The sequence below is a fragment of the Schistocerca americana genome, chromosome X, assembly GCF_021461395.2.
Source record: "Schistocerca americana isolate TAMUIC-IGC-003095 chromosome X, iqSchAmer2.1, whole genome shotgun sequence".
NCBI classification, from domain to species: Eukaryota; Metazoa; Arthropoda; class Insecta; order Orthoptera; family Acrididae; genus Schistocerca; species Schistocerca americana.
In genome coordinates this window covers 160518864-160534464 of record NC_060130.1, presented here as the reverse complement: position 1 = coordinate 160534464, position 15601 = coordinate 160518864, and the positions used below count along the sequence as shown (strand labels likewise).

At 46.2% G+C, this 15601-nt stretch overlaps 1 protein-coding gene and 1 non-coding gene across 3 annotated transcripts in view; one reads left to right on the top strand and one right to left on the bottom strand.

Annotated features, from left to right (window-relative positions):
• LOC124556536 (hyaluronidase B-like) overlaps positions 1–15601 on the top strand; it is a 214936-nt gene that overhangs the window by 138849 nt on the left and 60486 nt on the right. For both annotated transcript variants that reach the window (XM_047130491.1, XM_047130490.1), the window contains exon 2: positions 10607–10926. In XM_047130491.1, the coding sequence (XP_046986447.1) occupies positions 10607–10926 (320 nt within the window). The remainder of the gene's footprint in view (positions 1–10606; positions 10927–15601) is intronic.
• Positions 9104–9178, bottom strand: Trnat-ugu. Its single transcript has one exon. It is a non-coding gene; the product is annotated as a tRNA-Thr (tRNA).

Here is a 15601-nt window from a genome sequence, read left to right as displayed (position 1 = left end):
GTCCTTTGCTGTCTCTGACAGAATTACGATGTCGTCGGCGAACCTCTAAGTTTTTATTTCTTCTCTATGGATTTTAATACCTACTCCGATTTTTTCTTTCGTTTCCTTTACTGCTTGCTCAATATACAGATTGAATAACATCGGGGAGGAGTACAAAACCCTGTCTCCTTCCCTTCCCAACCACTGCTTCCCTTTCATGTCCATCGACTCTTATAACTGCCATCTGGTTTCTGTACAAATTGTAAATAGCCTTTCGCTCCCTGTATTTTACCCGTGCCACCTTTAGAATTTGAAAGAGAGTATTCCAGTCAACATTGTCAATAGCTTTCTCTAAGTCTACAAATGCTAGAAACGTAGGTTTGCTTTTCCTTAATCTTTCTTCTAAGATAAGGCGTAAGGTTAGTATTGCCTCACGTGTTCCAACATTTCTACGGAATCCAAACTGACCTTCCCCGAGGTCGACTTCTACCAGTTTTTCCATTCGTCTGTAAAGAATTCGCGTTAGTATTTTGCAGCTGTGACTTATTAAACTGATAGTTCGGTAATTTTCACATCTGTCAACACCTGCTTTCTTCGGGATTGGAATTATTTTATTCTTCTTGATGTCTGAGGCTATTTGGCCTGTCTCATACATCTTGCACACAAGATGGTAGAGTTTTGTCAGGACTGGCTCTCCCAAGGCCGTCAGTAGTTCTAATGGAATGTTGTCTACTCCCGGGGCCTTGTTTCGACTCAGGTCTTTCAGTGCTTTTCGACTCAGGTCTTTCAGTGCTTGGTACAGCTAAATATCTCGGAAAATATGCACCGTATGAAAAAAAATCCATATGAAAAGTTAATGTTTTAAAGGGGACATTTGCCTGTACTAAAACTAACCTCCCCCATCTCCGTCCTTCCCGTCCCCCCTCCACCCCTCCAGTGGTGGGATCGGGGGATCAGCTTTTTATTGTCGAATGGGAAAGCCCTCTTTTTATTAGAGATTCGGATTATACGCAGAAAAATACCTAAGATTTATCTGAAACAATTTTTTCCATTCGAGGTAGATGGCGCCATAATCGGCACGGGAGTTACGGCTGTTGGACAGAAGAATACACCGAAATCAGTCAACCTGATGGTGGGATCCGAGGGAACTCACCGATATCAAGTATCCTGATGGTGTGGGCCTCGAAACGGAACAGAAAGCTACGTTATGATAGAAGTAGCGTATCTTCCTGACTTTTAAATGTCTAAACCAAAAAATCTGCGAATTCTGGATCTCTTCGCTACTCCCGCTGTGACTTGAACTAACACACTCCTTGAGTGCAGCGATTCGCCGGCCACTGTGGCCGAGCGGTTCTAGGCGCTTCAGTCCGGAACCGCGTTGCTGCTACGGTCGCAGGTTCGAATCCTGTCTCGGTCATGGATATGTGTGACGTCCTTAGGTTAATTAGGTTTAAGTAGTTCTAAGTCTAGGGGACTGATGCCCTCAGATTTTAAGTCCCATAGTGCTTAGAGCCATTTGAACCTTTTTTTTTTTTCAGCGATTCTTCCTCCGATACGATATGCAGTGCGTGTGTTGTGCAGATGTACGACGCAATGTTTCTTCGGACTTTGCATCGTACCTCTGAACAAAGGCATTGCAATATCATATTTATCAGCCAGCACCGAAAAAGCGGCTTTCAATTAAAATATCTTCCCTGTACGGGGATATACATAATGAATGTACGAGTTCACGTTGTAGACACACGGTTGACGGATATGGGAGTTTAGGTCTGGTCGTGAAGAGTACTCGGATAGCCTCATGGTAAGTCGACCGCTTGCGATAACACAAATTTTCAGTGTCGTCATTCCGTTATACAACTGATGATTGTCCGTGTTGGCATCTGCGAATACGTTTCATGTATTCTTCCTCCAGCTATGTGACTGATCTCGTCACGTTTTCTGCTGCTGTCTTCCATCTTCTTACTCGCGTTGCCCTCATAATATTTCATTCGTGAAATATTCATCATCCTTGGACGTGGACTGAATTTCTCCTTGACGCAAACTTATTGCCGGGTGATCAAGAAGCCTGTATAAATTTGAAAACTTAATAAACCACGGAATAATGTAGATAGAGAGGTAAAAATTGACACACGTGCTTTGAATGACATGGGGTTTTATTAGAACCAAAATAAACAAAGTTCACAAAATGTCCGACAGATGGCTGGACAGCAAAACGTCAGTGACTGCGCGTGACAATCATGTACAAAAGGAGCTGTAATGAGAGAGAGAATCGATCCCCTTCCCCCACCTCCTCCTGTTCCTCCAACATCTCCGCATCCTTTACATTGTCCACAGGCTTGATCCCCCCCCCCCCCCACCATCTGGTTTCCTCCTTCCTCTCCACACCTCGCCCGTTGCCGCGCCTCTATCGCTGTATCCCTCCCTCTCTCCACCTCCACACCCTCCATCTCCTTCATCAGGGCAATTTCCAACGCCTCTCCCTCCTGGATGACGAACTTCGCCGTGAAATCTACCCTTCCTTCCAACTATAACCTGGCCTTGTTCCCCCCCTCCTCCCCAGGGCCCCCTTTTTTCCTCTTCCCTCCTTCTCCCAGAGCGGATTTTCCTCCTCCCCCCCCCCCCTGAGACCCTGCACCCCATACTTGCCTCTTTCCTTCCCACATCCCTCCCTACCTGGCCCCCCTCAGTGCGCCCCCCGCTCATCTCCCCCATCTCTTCCCCTCCCTCCCTTCTGCCAGTCTCCCTCATCTCCTTGCGCCTGGCAGATCCTCTGTTTTGATCATCGTCAGTGTGCCACATCAGTGTTGTGTTTAGTGCTGTTTCTCCTGTGCGTCAAGAGGTGTGATTTTAATTGTGTACTGCCTTGAGGTTTGCCGTCAGTGTTTGTTATGTGGTACGCCATCCATCGATACCTTTTATGCTCCAGCCATACTGTGCCTTGTGTTCTTTTAATTGTCACAGTGTGTGGCTTCTGTGTGTGCTATTTTTAAACAGTTTTAACAGTTTTTTATCTCCATTTTACGGTCACCCCCGTTTTTTGTCTATTGCCTTCCATGATGTTCCCCCTTTTTTATATCTATGTTCACCATATTCTCTCCTTTGTTCTTTTTAAATGTCTTCTATTGTTTTTTCTATGTCTTTCGGCTGAAGAGCAGCGCATATGCTGCTGCCAGCCCACCCCGATGGGGAATTGAAATACAATAAAGAAAAAAAAAAAAAAAGAGAGAGAATCAGATGCGCCAGCAGTCGCAGCATGTTGACGTTACCCGAAAAGGTAATTTTAGTGAAGCTGTATTATCAGAATGGGGAATGTGCTAGTTCAGCGTTACGATCCTATCGTCATAGGAAGGGGATTCGAACTGGTAAAGGTCCGTTGACAAATGCAGCTGTGGCGAGAATGATTTCGAAGTTAGAAGCTGCGGGTTGTTTTAGACGATAGACCCCATAGTGGCTGACCGAGCACAAGGCGTAATGCTGCTGAGGCAGTTCAGGAAGAAATGGAAACTGTAGCGGGTTCGTCTATGGACGGGAAAGTCAGCGCTCGTGCAGTCGCACGTCGCACCGGCATTCCATACACTACTGTTTGGTTGGCACTTAGGCGCACCCTCGGATGCTATCCGTACAAAATCCATCGGCATCATGAACCGTTACCTGCCGATTTAGTGAAGCGGAGGGCATTTAAGGTGTGGGCGTTTCAAAAGATGGCGGAAGATGACGATTGGTTGAGTAATGTGTTGTGGGCCGACGAAGCTCATTTCACGCTCGAAGGGTCTGTCAACGCCCACAACTGTAGAATTTGTCGTGGAAACTCCATTGCACGACGAGATAGTCACGGTATGGGTTGGCTTTACCACATCTACCGTTATCGGACCTTTTTTCTTCGAGGAAATGCGTGATTCTGGTTTTGTAACTGCTACCGTGACGGGTGAGAGGTACGCCGATATGTTACAGAATCGCATCATCTCCAGCCTGGCTGATTAACACCTGCTGGAACAGTGCTGTTCACAGCATTATTCCTCGACTACAGCTATTGTTGAGGAATGATGGTGGACATATTGAGCATTTCCTGTAAAGAACATCACTTTGCTTTGTCTTACTTTGTTATGCTAATTATTACTATTCTGATCAGATGAAGCGCCATCTGTCTGACATTTTTCGAACTTTTATAATTTTTTATGTTCTAATAAAACCCCATGTCATTCCAAGCAGGCGTGTTAATTTGTACCTCTCTATCTACATAATTCCGTGATTTATTCAGTTTTCAAATTTATACTGACTTTTTGATTCACCCGGTACTTTCTGCGACATTCAATTTTCAACACTCCGCAATCCGCAAATACTTCACGTTGCTACCCGCCACAATTAAAAATTTTCTAATAACTTGCGACATTGATCATATTCTTCATATTCAGCACAGTTATCCCAAATTTGCATCGCCTATCCTCAATGCGGTTGTTTAAAAAAGTTTCCCCACACCAGATGCCATACTGTAAGATATCCCCGTGGTATTAAATGTGCATAAATGTTTCTATGTCTAGCCACGAGTCCACAGAAACCGCTGACTCGTACATTCATTACGTATATTCCCCATGCATGGAAGACATTTTATTTGAAAGTCGCTTTCCTGGTGTCTGCGGATACATTTAATATTACAGTGCCTGTGTTATTCCGAATTACGATGCAATGTTCCTTTGGACATGAATGCATGCCTCACCATTGGTCCACAGGAAAACTGCATCGTAATTCGGAATAACACAAGTACTGCAATATTGAACAGTACAACTGATTGTTCCTTCCCACTCGAGACTGCAAAAGTTAAGTTAACCCTTTGTTGGATCATCTCAATGAAGCAGCATGTAGGAACTCCTCCTACTTGATCTGTGCAGTTCTCTCGTTGATCTAGTCCCTTGAAGCAGTTCTCGTAGCTTACTGGATTCGTTCAGAGATGCAAATAGCCTACCCACGTGGCTATAAATTGAAGTGGGGTTAGCTAATCTATACTGATGAAAAGAAATCGCAACAGCAAGGAGTTGTGCAACTTCAACGATAATTTGTAGGCATGTTTCTACATTTGAAAGATGATTCCTATTCAACTTCCGCGCCAGTCGCATAAGAATAGCGCTAGAAGTGCCACTACGAGGATGCAAAACTGGTTTGTTTTAAGTATACGCTGTAACGATCGTGAGCGTTGGTTACCTTTGAGACTGGACGTGCTGAGTTGATGTTAGTTAAGAATGCTTTTCAGGCGACAAAGACGCCATTATCAACACCTCACGGAGTTCGAGGTCGTGTAATAGGGCTACGAGAAGCTCGATGCTCCTTCCGCGATACTGCAGACAGACTTGGCGGGAATGTAGCCACAGTGCATGACTGCTATCGGCGGTGGTCACGGGAATGTACGGTCGCAAGAAGACCGGTCTCCTGACAGCCACGCAGCACTACCGAGAGGGAAGACCAACGTGTTCGGCGTATGGCTTAGGCACACCGTACTGCATTTGCAGCAGCGATTTGAGCAGCAGTTGGCACCACTGTGACACAAATAACTGTTACCAATCGGTTACTTCAAGGACAGCTCAGAGCCAGACGTTCTGTAGCGTGCATTCCATGACCCCCAACCACCTCCATTTGCGGCTTCAGTGGTGTCGGGCGGGGTGGAGATCTGCTGTGTTTTCTGATGAAAGATGGTTCTGCCTCGGTGCCAGTGACGGCCGTGTGTTGGTTAAAAGAGGCCAGTTGAGGTCCTGCAACCAACCTGTCTGCGTGCTGGACACACTGGACATACTTCTGGAGTTATAGTCTAGGGTGCTACTTCGTACGAAAGCAGTAGGACTCTCGTGGTCATCCCACGCAGCCTTGCTGAAAATTTGTACGTCAGTCTGGTGATACTACGTGTTGTGGTGCTATTCATGAAGAGCATTCCATGGGATATTTCCCAAAAGGATAACGCTCGCTCACATACCGCTGTTGTAACCCAACATGCACTACAGAGTGTCGACATGTTACCTTGCCCATGCCGATCATCCAGTCTCCAATCGACTGCATATGGAAATCACCGAACGACAACTCCAGCATCATTCATGACGAGCATTAACCGTCCCTGTACTGACCGACCAAGCGCAACTTATTTATTTGATTTATTTATTTCATTAACAGTACAGAGCAGCCCACCGCCTTGAAATGTAAGGTGGGTCGGATGCTTCTAAATCTACACTACTGGACATTAAAATTGCTACACCACGAAGACGACGTGCTACAGACTCGAAATTTAACCGACAGGAAGAAGATGCTGTGATATGCAAATGATTAGCTTTTCAGAGCATTCACACAAGTTTGGCGCCAGTGGCAACACCTACAACGTGCTCATATGAGGAAAGTTTCCAACCTATTTCTCATACACAAACAGCAGTTGACCGGCGTTGCCTGGTGAAACGTTGTTGTGATGCCTCGTGTAAGGAGGAGAAATGCGCACCACCACGATTCCGACTTCGATAAAGGTCGGATTGTAGCCTATCGCGATTGCGGTTTATCGTATCGCGACATTGCTGCTCGCGTTGGTCGAGATCCAATTACTGTTAGCAGAATATGGAATCGGTGGGTTCAAGAGGGTAATACGGAACGCCGTGCTGGATACCAACGGTCTCGAATCAATAGCAGTCGAGATGACACGCATCTTATCCGCATGGCTGTAACGGATCGTGCAGCCACGGCTCTATCCCTGAGTCAGCTGATGGGGACGTTTGGAAGACAACAACCATCTGCACGAACAGTTCGACGACGTTTGCAGCAGCATGGACTATCAGCTCGGAGACCATGGCTGCGATTACTCCTGACGCTGCACCACAGACAGGAGAGCCTGCGATGGTGTACTCAACGACGAACCTGGGTGCACGAATGGCAAAACGTCATTTATTCGGATGAATCCAGGTTCTGTTTACAGCATCATGATGGTCGTATCCGTGTTTGACGACATCGCGGTGAACGCACATTGGAAGCGTGTATTCGTGATCGCCATACTGGCTTATCACCCGGCGTGATGGTATGGGGTGCCATTGGTTACACGTGTCGGTCACCTCTTGTTCAAATTGACGGCACTTTGAACAGTGTACGTTACATTTCAGATGTGTTACGACCCGTGGCTCTACCCTTCATTCGATCCCTGCGAAACCCTACATTTCAGCAGGATAATGCACGACCGAATGTTGCAGGTCCCGTACGGGCCTTTCTGGATACAGAAAATGTTCGACTGCTGCCGTGGCCTGCACGTTCTCTAGATCTCTCACCAACCGAAAACGTCTGGTCAACTGTGGCCGAGCAACTGGCTCGTCACAATACGCCTGTCACTACTCTTGATGTACTGTGGTATCGTGTTGAAGCTGCATGGGCAGCTGTACCTGTACACGCCATCCAAGCTCTGTTTGACTCAATGCCCAGGCGTATCAAGGCCGTAATTACGGCCAGAGATGGTTGTTCTGGGTACTGATTTCTCAGGATCTATGCAGCCAAATTGCGTGAAAATGTAATCACATGTCAGTTCTAGTATAGTATATCTGTCCAATGAATGCCCGTTTATCATCTGCCTTTCTTCTTGGTGTAGCAATTTGAATGGCCAGTAGTGTAATAGCAAAGACTTCTCATTGTTACAGTCTTACTGGTATACAGTTGCTAATTCTTTTTTTAAATAATATAAAGAACAGTCATTGAACTCCATCCCACTAACTGGCACGTCTCCAGTACGACACAACGCATGTACGTTTGCATACTTGCATTCAACATTCTGGCGGTTACACAAGTTATTAATGTACCAGCATTTCACATTTGCAATGACTTATCTCGCGCTTACATTGACCTGTGATCTCTTAACGTTAATCATTTAACTATATTACCTAGAAAAATATATTCCCGAAATTTCATTAGTCTACATTAACTATTTTTTGGTGTTGCGATTTTTTTCATCCGTGTATTTTGAATAATTATGGGATACCATTACAACGCATTTATTAAAAAATACCGAAAATAGTTTACAATTAAACCCTTTGACATGGTTAATCTCAAGAGCATGGTTTCTCTGAGATCATGGTCTGCATAGAGATCAGTTTCGGATTGCATCCTAACGCCGGCTGAAGTGCTTCGTGCGTAAAAGAAATCTTTATACACTTCATATAACTTCTTAACGATTCGTGCATTGTCGGTACAACATTAACTGTCATTTGTTTCTTCATATAAATAGTTTAGGCATAGCGGATATGGTAAAGAAAACTTAGATGACACTCAAGATCCCCCTAGAATTTTAAATGCCAAAAGAGGCTTTTAATAATTAATATTTGATATTGAAAATTTCTTTGTTTCACACCTAAGTGTTGGTAGGTCCCCTTTAACGTCTCTGAACTGGATCCACTCTCATGGTTTACTCGTAGTTCCTCACCCCACTGGCATAGTTTCAGCGCCATATGCTGTTGCCAGTCTCTCTGGCTGAGTCCCAATTGTGGGAACATCTTTCGTATTTCCTGCAGTAACGATCTATATTGCTACTTATGAAATCTAGTTATTCGTATTAACGGCAGCATCCCATTATTGTGTTGAAATAGTAGTAAATAAAAGCCCAGATTAAGAGGAATATCACAAGTTGACTGTCAATAACAGCCTGTAGCACATATCTTCCATCTTTCTAACCTGTGAATGATCCACTTACTGCGGCACAGCTGCTATGCCAAATAAATCCGGGACACAGTTTTCCAGTTACTGTCCTGAATGCACACAGCTGATTACATACCCAACAGGCAGCACGTATCACACGTTATGTCAATGTGTGGAAACGCTTTTCTTGGCCATTGACGTAGCTATGTGCCAACCAGCCTTGAATTCCGTTTACACCTACATCTCCGCATGCCACCGTATGGTGCGTGGTGGAGGGTACCCTCTACCACTACTCGTCATTTCCTTTCCTGCTGCACTCGCAAATAGAGCGAGGGAAGAACGACTGTCTATATGAAGATGGTATCTCTTCCCGAAAGAACAGATACTATTGATGACCGTGAAGCGTCTCTGGAATGAAATGATAACTAAACCGAAACCCTTAGCTGTCGACAGATGTTGATATCCGTCAATGGCGACAGCTGAAAATGTGTGCCCCGACCGGGACTCGGACCCGGGATCTCCTGCTTACATGGCAGACGCTCTGTCCATCTGAGCCACCGAGGGCACAGAGGATAATGCGACTGCAGGGACTTATCCCTTGCACGCTTCCCGTGAGACCCACATTTCTCACTGTCCACAACGTACATTCGTAGTGTTCCTAATAGATATTTGCGCATTTATTGTCTATATGCCTCCGTAGCAGCCCTAATCTTCCGGTCCTCATACCCAATGTACATAGCGGCGGTAGAATCGTTCTGCAGTCAGCCTCAAATTCCGGTTTTCTAAATTTTCACAATAGTGCACCTCGAAAAGAACGTCGCCTTTCCTCCAGGGATTTCCATTTCAGTTCCCGAAGCATCTCTGTAATACTTGCGTGTTGTTTGAACCCACCGGTAACAAATGTAGCCGCGCGGGATTAGCCGAGCGGTCTTAGGCGCTGTGCGGCTGGTCCCGGCGGAAGTTCGAGTCCTCCCTCGGGCATGGATGTGTGTGTTTGTCCTTAGGATAATTTAGGTTAAGTAATGTGTAAGCTTAGAGACTGATGACCTTAGCAGTTAAGTCCCATAAGATTTAAAAAAAAAAAAAACTAACGCCGGCAGCTGTGGCCGAGAGGTTCTAGGGTTCTAGGCACTTCAGTTCAGATCCGCGCTGCTGCTACGATCGCAGGCTCGAATCCTGCCTCGGGCATGGATGTGTGTGATGTCCTTAGGTTAGTTAAGGTGTAAGTAGTTCTAAGTCCAGCGGAGTGATGACCTCAGTTGTTAAGTCCCATACTGCTTAGAGGCATTTGAACAATTTTTTTCGCATGTGGAAAACTTCTGTCGAAATTTGACGTACGATGAAAGTTTTAAGTTTAACTGGCTATCCATCATCAGTCTGATCTCACAAGAGCCCATACCCCACTTTCGACTTTTTCGTCGGTTTTTGAAGTTAAACGTCTCCCTGAGCGAGGCTCATCTTTAACGAGTTTTGGGCCTTTAAAAAATGATTTGTGCCATAAAAACTTGTGCTCTTTATAAGAAATGTTCCCCATAGGCCTGTTTCAACATTTCGAAGGCCACACTCGCGGAATCCCCAGGTTTAACACAAAGCTTGATGGCATAACGTTGCTCTAAATTCCCTCGTTCCATTTTCGTAACACACGACAAAAACAAAACTTCACTGATGGCGCTCTCAAAAATCATATGATAACTATACGTAGCTGAAACTCGGACTGAGCATCTGGGAGGGATGAATACACGAGTCTGTACAAGTAGAACAACACAGCGTTGCCAGATCGCCCACGGTGTTGCCAGTCTTATTACTCTTCTCACACACCTTCTATGTTTTAATAAATAAGCATGACCTTCTATTTTTTGTTCCAACTGTAATTTCTGTGCACCATTGACCACTAACCCTAACATCAACGCAGGTTGGTCGTGTGTAGACTGAACAACGTTGCGGCTGGTTGGTGTTTTATTTCGAGAGTGACAGCGGGTGACTGTTGGGACAGGTCAGCGGCAGTGGACGGCAGCTTCTCAGTGGTGTGGAACGCGCCTACCTTTATGTGCCGGCGGTACTGGAGCGCAGGCAGCAACCCGTTCTCGACGCTGACCGCCGACTGGGGCATCGAGCAGAACGCGCGCGACAACTTCCGCGGGGACAAGGTGACCATCCTGTACGACCCGGGCTGGTTCCCCGCGCTGCTCAAGGACAGCAGCGGCCAGCTGCAGCCGCGCAACGGAGGCGCGCCGCAGGCCGGAAACCTCTCCGCGCACCTCGCCGCCTTCTCAGCGGAGCTCGACCAGCTCGTCCCAGATCAAGAGTTTGCCGGTCAGTACAACACAATACGAGTGTGCTTTCCTCACCTAACGGAACACCCAGACCGAATATTTATACAGGGTGTATCAAAAAGAATCATCCGATTTAGCACGTCTATAGTTCTGAAACTAATACACTTGCAGGGTGTCACAAAAAGGTGCGGCCAAACTTTCAGGAAACATTCCTCATACACAAATAAAGAAAATATGTTACGTGGACATGTGTCCGGAAACGCTTAATTTCCATGTTAGAGCTAATTTTAGTTTCGTCAGTATGTACTGTACTTCCTCGATTCACCGCCAGTTGGCCCAATTGAAGGAAGGTAATGTTGACTTCGGTGCTTGTGTTGACATGCGACTCATTGCTCTACAGTACTAGCATCAAGCACATCAGTACGTAACATCAACAGGTTAGTGTTCATCACGAACGTGGTTTTGCAGTCAGTGCAATGTTTACAAATGCGGAGTTGACAGATGCCCATTTGATGTATGGATTAGCACGGGGCAATAGCCGTGGCGCGGTACGTTTGTATCGAGACATTTCCAGAACGAAGATGTCCCGACAGGAAGACGTTCGAAGCAATTGATCGGCGTCTTAGGGAGCACGGAACATTCCAGCCTATGACTCGCGACTGGGGAAGACCTAGAACGACGAGGACACCTGCAATGGACGAGGCAATTCTTCGTGCAGTTGACGATAACCCTAATGTCAGCGTCAGAGAAGTTGCTGCTGTACAAGGTACCGTTGACCACATCACTGTATGGAGAGTGCTACTGGAGAACCAGTTGTTTCCGTACCATGTACAGCGTGTGCAGGCACTATCAGCAGCTGATTGGCCTTCACGGGTACACTTTTGCGAATGGTTCATCCAACAATGTGTCAATCCTCATTTCAGTGCAAATGTTCTCTTTACGGATGAGGCTTCATTCCAACGTGATCAAATTGTAAATTTTCACAATCAATATGTGTGGGCTGACGAGAATCCGCACGCAATTGTGCAATCACGTCATCAACACAGATTTTCTGTGAACCTTTGGGCAGGCATTGTTGGTGATGTCTTGATGGGGCCCCATGTTCTTCCACCTACGCTCAATGGAGCACGTTATCATGATTTCATACGGTATACTCTACCTGCGCTGCTAGAACATGTGCCTTTACAAGTACGACACAACATGTGGTTCATGCACGATGGAACTCCTGCACATTTCATTCGGAGTGTTCATATGCTTCTCAACAACAGATTCGGTGACCGATGCATTGGTAGAGGCGGACCAATTCCATGGACTCCACGCTCTGCTGACCTCAATCCTCTTGACTTTCATTTATGGGGGCAGTTGAAAGCTCTTGTCTACGCAACCCCGGTACCAAATGTAGAGACTCTTCGTGCTCGTATTGTGGACGGCTGTGATACAACACGCCATTCGCCAGGGCTGCATCAGCGCATCATTCCTGTAACAAAGTGTTTGAAGTCACGCTGGTACGTTCTTTGCTGTGTGTTTCCATTCCATGATTAATGTGATTTGAAGAGAAGTAATAAAATGAACTCTAACATGAAAAGTAAGCGTTTCTGGACACATGTCCACATAACATATTTTCTTTCTTTGTGTGTGAGGAATGTTTCCTGAAAGTTTGGCCGTACCTTTTTGTAACACTCTGTATACAGTAAATTTTGTTTTTTGGTGAACGGGAAACTCAATATGATTCTTTTCATACCTTTTCATAGATGAGATGCACGGCACATGTCAACGTGGTATTCAAATTGTTCCAACACTGCAGCGAGCATGTCTTGAGTTACAGCTTCCACAGCTGCTGTTTGCGATGTGTCAGTTCATTCATTGTTGTTGGTAACGGAGGCACATAAACAGAGCCTTTTATAAACCCCAGCCGGCCGCTGTGGCCGAGCGGCTCTAGGTGCTTCACTCCCGAACAACACGGTTGCTACGGTCGCAGGTTCGAATCCTACCTCGGGCATGGATGTGTGTGATGTCCTTAGGTTAGTTAGGTTTAAGTAGTTCTAAGTTCTAGGGGACTGATGACCTGAGATGTTAAGACCCATAGTGCTCAGAGCCATTTGAACCAATTTTTTTATTTTTTTTTTTTTATAAACCCGCACAAGAAATAGTCACATACAGTCAGGTCCCGTGACCTTGGAGGCCAGTAATGTGAGGCTGAATCATTTGGTCCAGTGCGACAGATGCATCGTTTAGTAATCCATTGATTTAAAAATTCCCGCACTTCCAGTTGCCAGTGTGGTGGTGCCCCATCCTGGCAACACACGCCAGACGGACATCAGGAGCATGTTGAGTTGTCGAGCTGCTCGGCGAACGGATTTCTGCAGACTCCTCGCGAAACTATGGCGGATGCGTTCGACGTCTGTGTCAGACACTCGGGGACGGTCCGGCGATTTGCCTTTACACAGACAATCTGGTTCTCGGAATTGTTCGTGCCATCGTCTAGTGCTCTGTGGTGTAGGAGGATGCACACCATACCTAGTACGAAAGTCACGGTGCCGGCCGGAGTGGCCGAGCGGTTAAAGGCGCTACAGTCTGGAACCGCACGACCGCTACGGTCGCAGGTTCGAATCCTGCCTCGGGCATGGATGTGTGTGATGTCCTTAGGTTAGTTAGGTTTAATTAGTTCTAAGTTCTAGGGGACTTATGACCACAGCAGTTGAGTCCCATAGTGCTCAGAGCCATTTGAACCAAAGTCACGGTGAACAGTTATTGCTGACCCGCACTGGCAAAACGTGTAACACAATACGCTTTCTGCTGTCCCGACACCATTCTTACTCGAACTGAAGTGGGAGCACACAGCTGCTACCTAGGATGAACCGTTTAAAACTCGAGAGTTTGCTCTTTCCAACAGTAAGTTGTTCACGCACATTCGCAAATATCGTAATAGTGATCACATTTTTAAATCGAATGATTCTTTTTGATACACCATATATTATGTTCACAATGTGCTGACCGAATGGGTTGGTGGGGGGAGGGGGAGGGGGGTCGGTTGGAAGAAGAGGGCGGATCGTAGGAAGCAAGCTCCTCCCACTGACTCCCAGCACACGGGTAGCTAAGGAGTGAAAAGCGGTGTGAGGAAACAACCCGGGCTTTCGTCACACAGTGCTGGCACTACACATGTGCTTAATAACTTGACATTGCACGGCACATCAAACACTTCGTAACACACACGCACATGCACTGTAGGGTTAGATCGCCATTGTTGCTAGCGGGCAGACACAAAACATTATCATGCCCAAGTCGACCGATTTCTGTCCACTCCGGAACTAGGGAACCCTCGTCCAGGACGCTGTGAGCAAATAATGCGTGTAGAACCTTGTCAGGGGAGACAGATTACACTGGATGAGGGGAGGAGAGCCGAACGAGGAACGAGTTAAGTTGATCGCACAAACACGTGGCACATACACTACTGGCCATTAAAATTGCTACACCACGAAGATGACGTGCTACAGACGTGAAATTTCACCGACAGGAAGAAGATGCTGTGATATGCAAATGATTAGCTTTTCAAGCATTCACACAAGGTTGGCGCCGGTGGCGACACCTACAACGTGCTGACATTAGGAAAGTTTCCGACCGATTTCTCATACACAAACAGCAGTTGACCGTCGTTGCCTGGTGAAACGTTGTTGTGATGCCTACTGTAAGGAGGAGAAATGCGTTCCATCACGTTTCCGACTTTGATAAAGGTCGGATGTTAGCCTATCGCGATTGCGGTTTATCGTATCGCGACATTGCTGTTCGCGTTGGTCGAGATCCAGTGACTGTTAGCAGAATATGGAATCGGTGGGTTCAGGAGGGTAATACGGAACGTCGTGCTAGATCCCAACCGCCTCGTAATACTAGCAGTCGAGATGACACGCATCTTATCGGCATGGCTGTAACGGATCGTGCAGCCACGTCTCGATCCCTGAGTCAACAGATGGGGACGTTTGCAAGACAACAACCATCTGCACGAACAGTTCGAAGATCCAGTGACTGTTGCATAGAAGTATGGTACGGGTGCAATCGATGTTGATGTAGCATTCTCAACACCGACGTTTTTGAGATTCCCGATTTTCGGGCAATTTGTCGGCTACTGATGAGCGGATTAGCCGCGACAGCAGCTAAAACATCCACTTGGGCATCATCATTTGTTGAAGGTCGTGGTTGACGTTTCGCATGTGGCTGAAAACTTCCTGTTTCCCTAAATAACGTAACTATCCGGCGAACGGTCCGGACACTTGGATGATGTCGTCCAGGATACCGAGCAGCATACATAGCACACGCCCGTTGGGCATTTTGATCACAATAGCCATACATCAACACGATATGGACCTTTTCGACAGTTGGTAAACGGCCCATTTTAACACGGGTAATGTATCACGAAGCAAATACCGTCCGCACTGGCGGAATGTTACGTGATACCACGTACTTATACGTTTGTGACTATTACAGCGCCATCTATAACAAAGCGAAAAAAGTAGTCCAACTAAAACATTCATATTTCTTTACGTCCTACACGAATATGTAATAAAAAATGGGGGTTCCTATTTTTTTAAAAAACGCAGTTGATATTCGTTAGACCTATGGCAGCGCCATTTATCGGGCCAACCATAGCGCCATCTGGTTTCCCCCTTCAAGCTAGACAAGTTTCGTTTTTTGTAGTTTTTTCGTTTGATGCTTATTTCGTG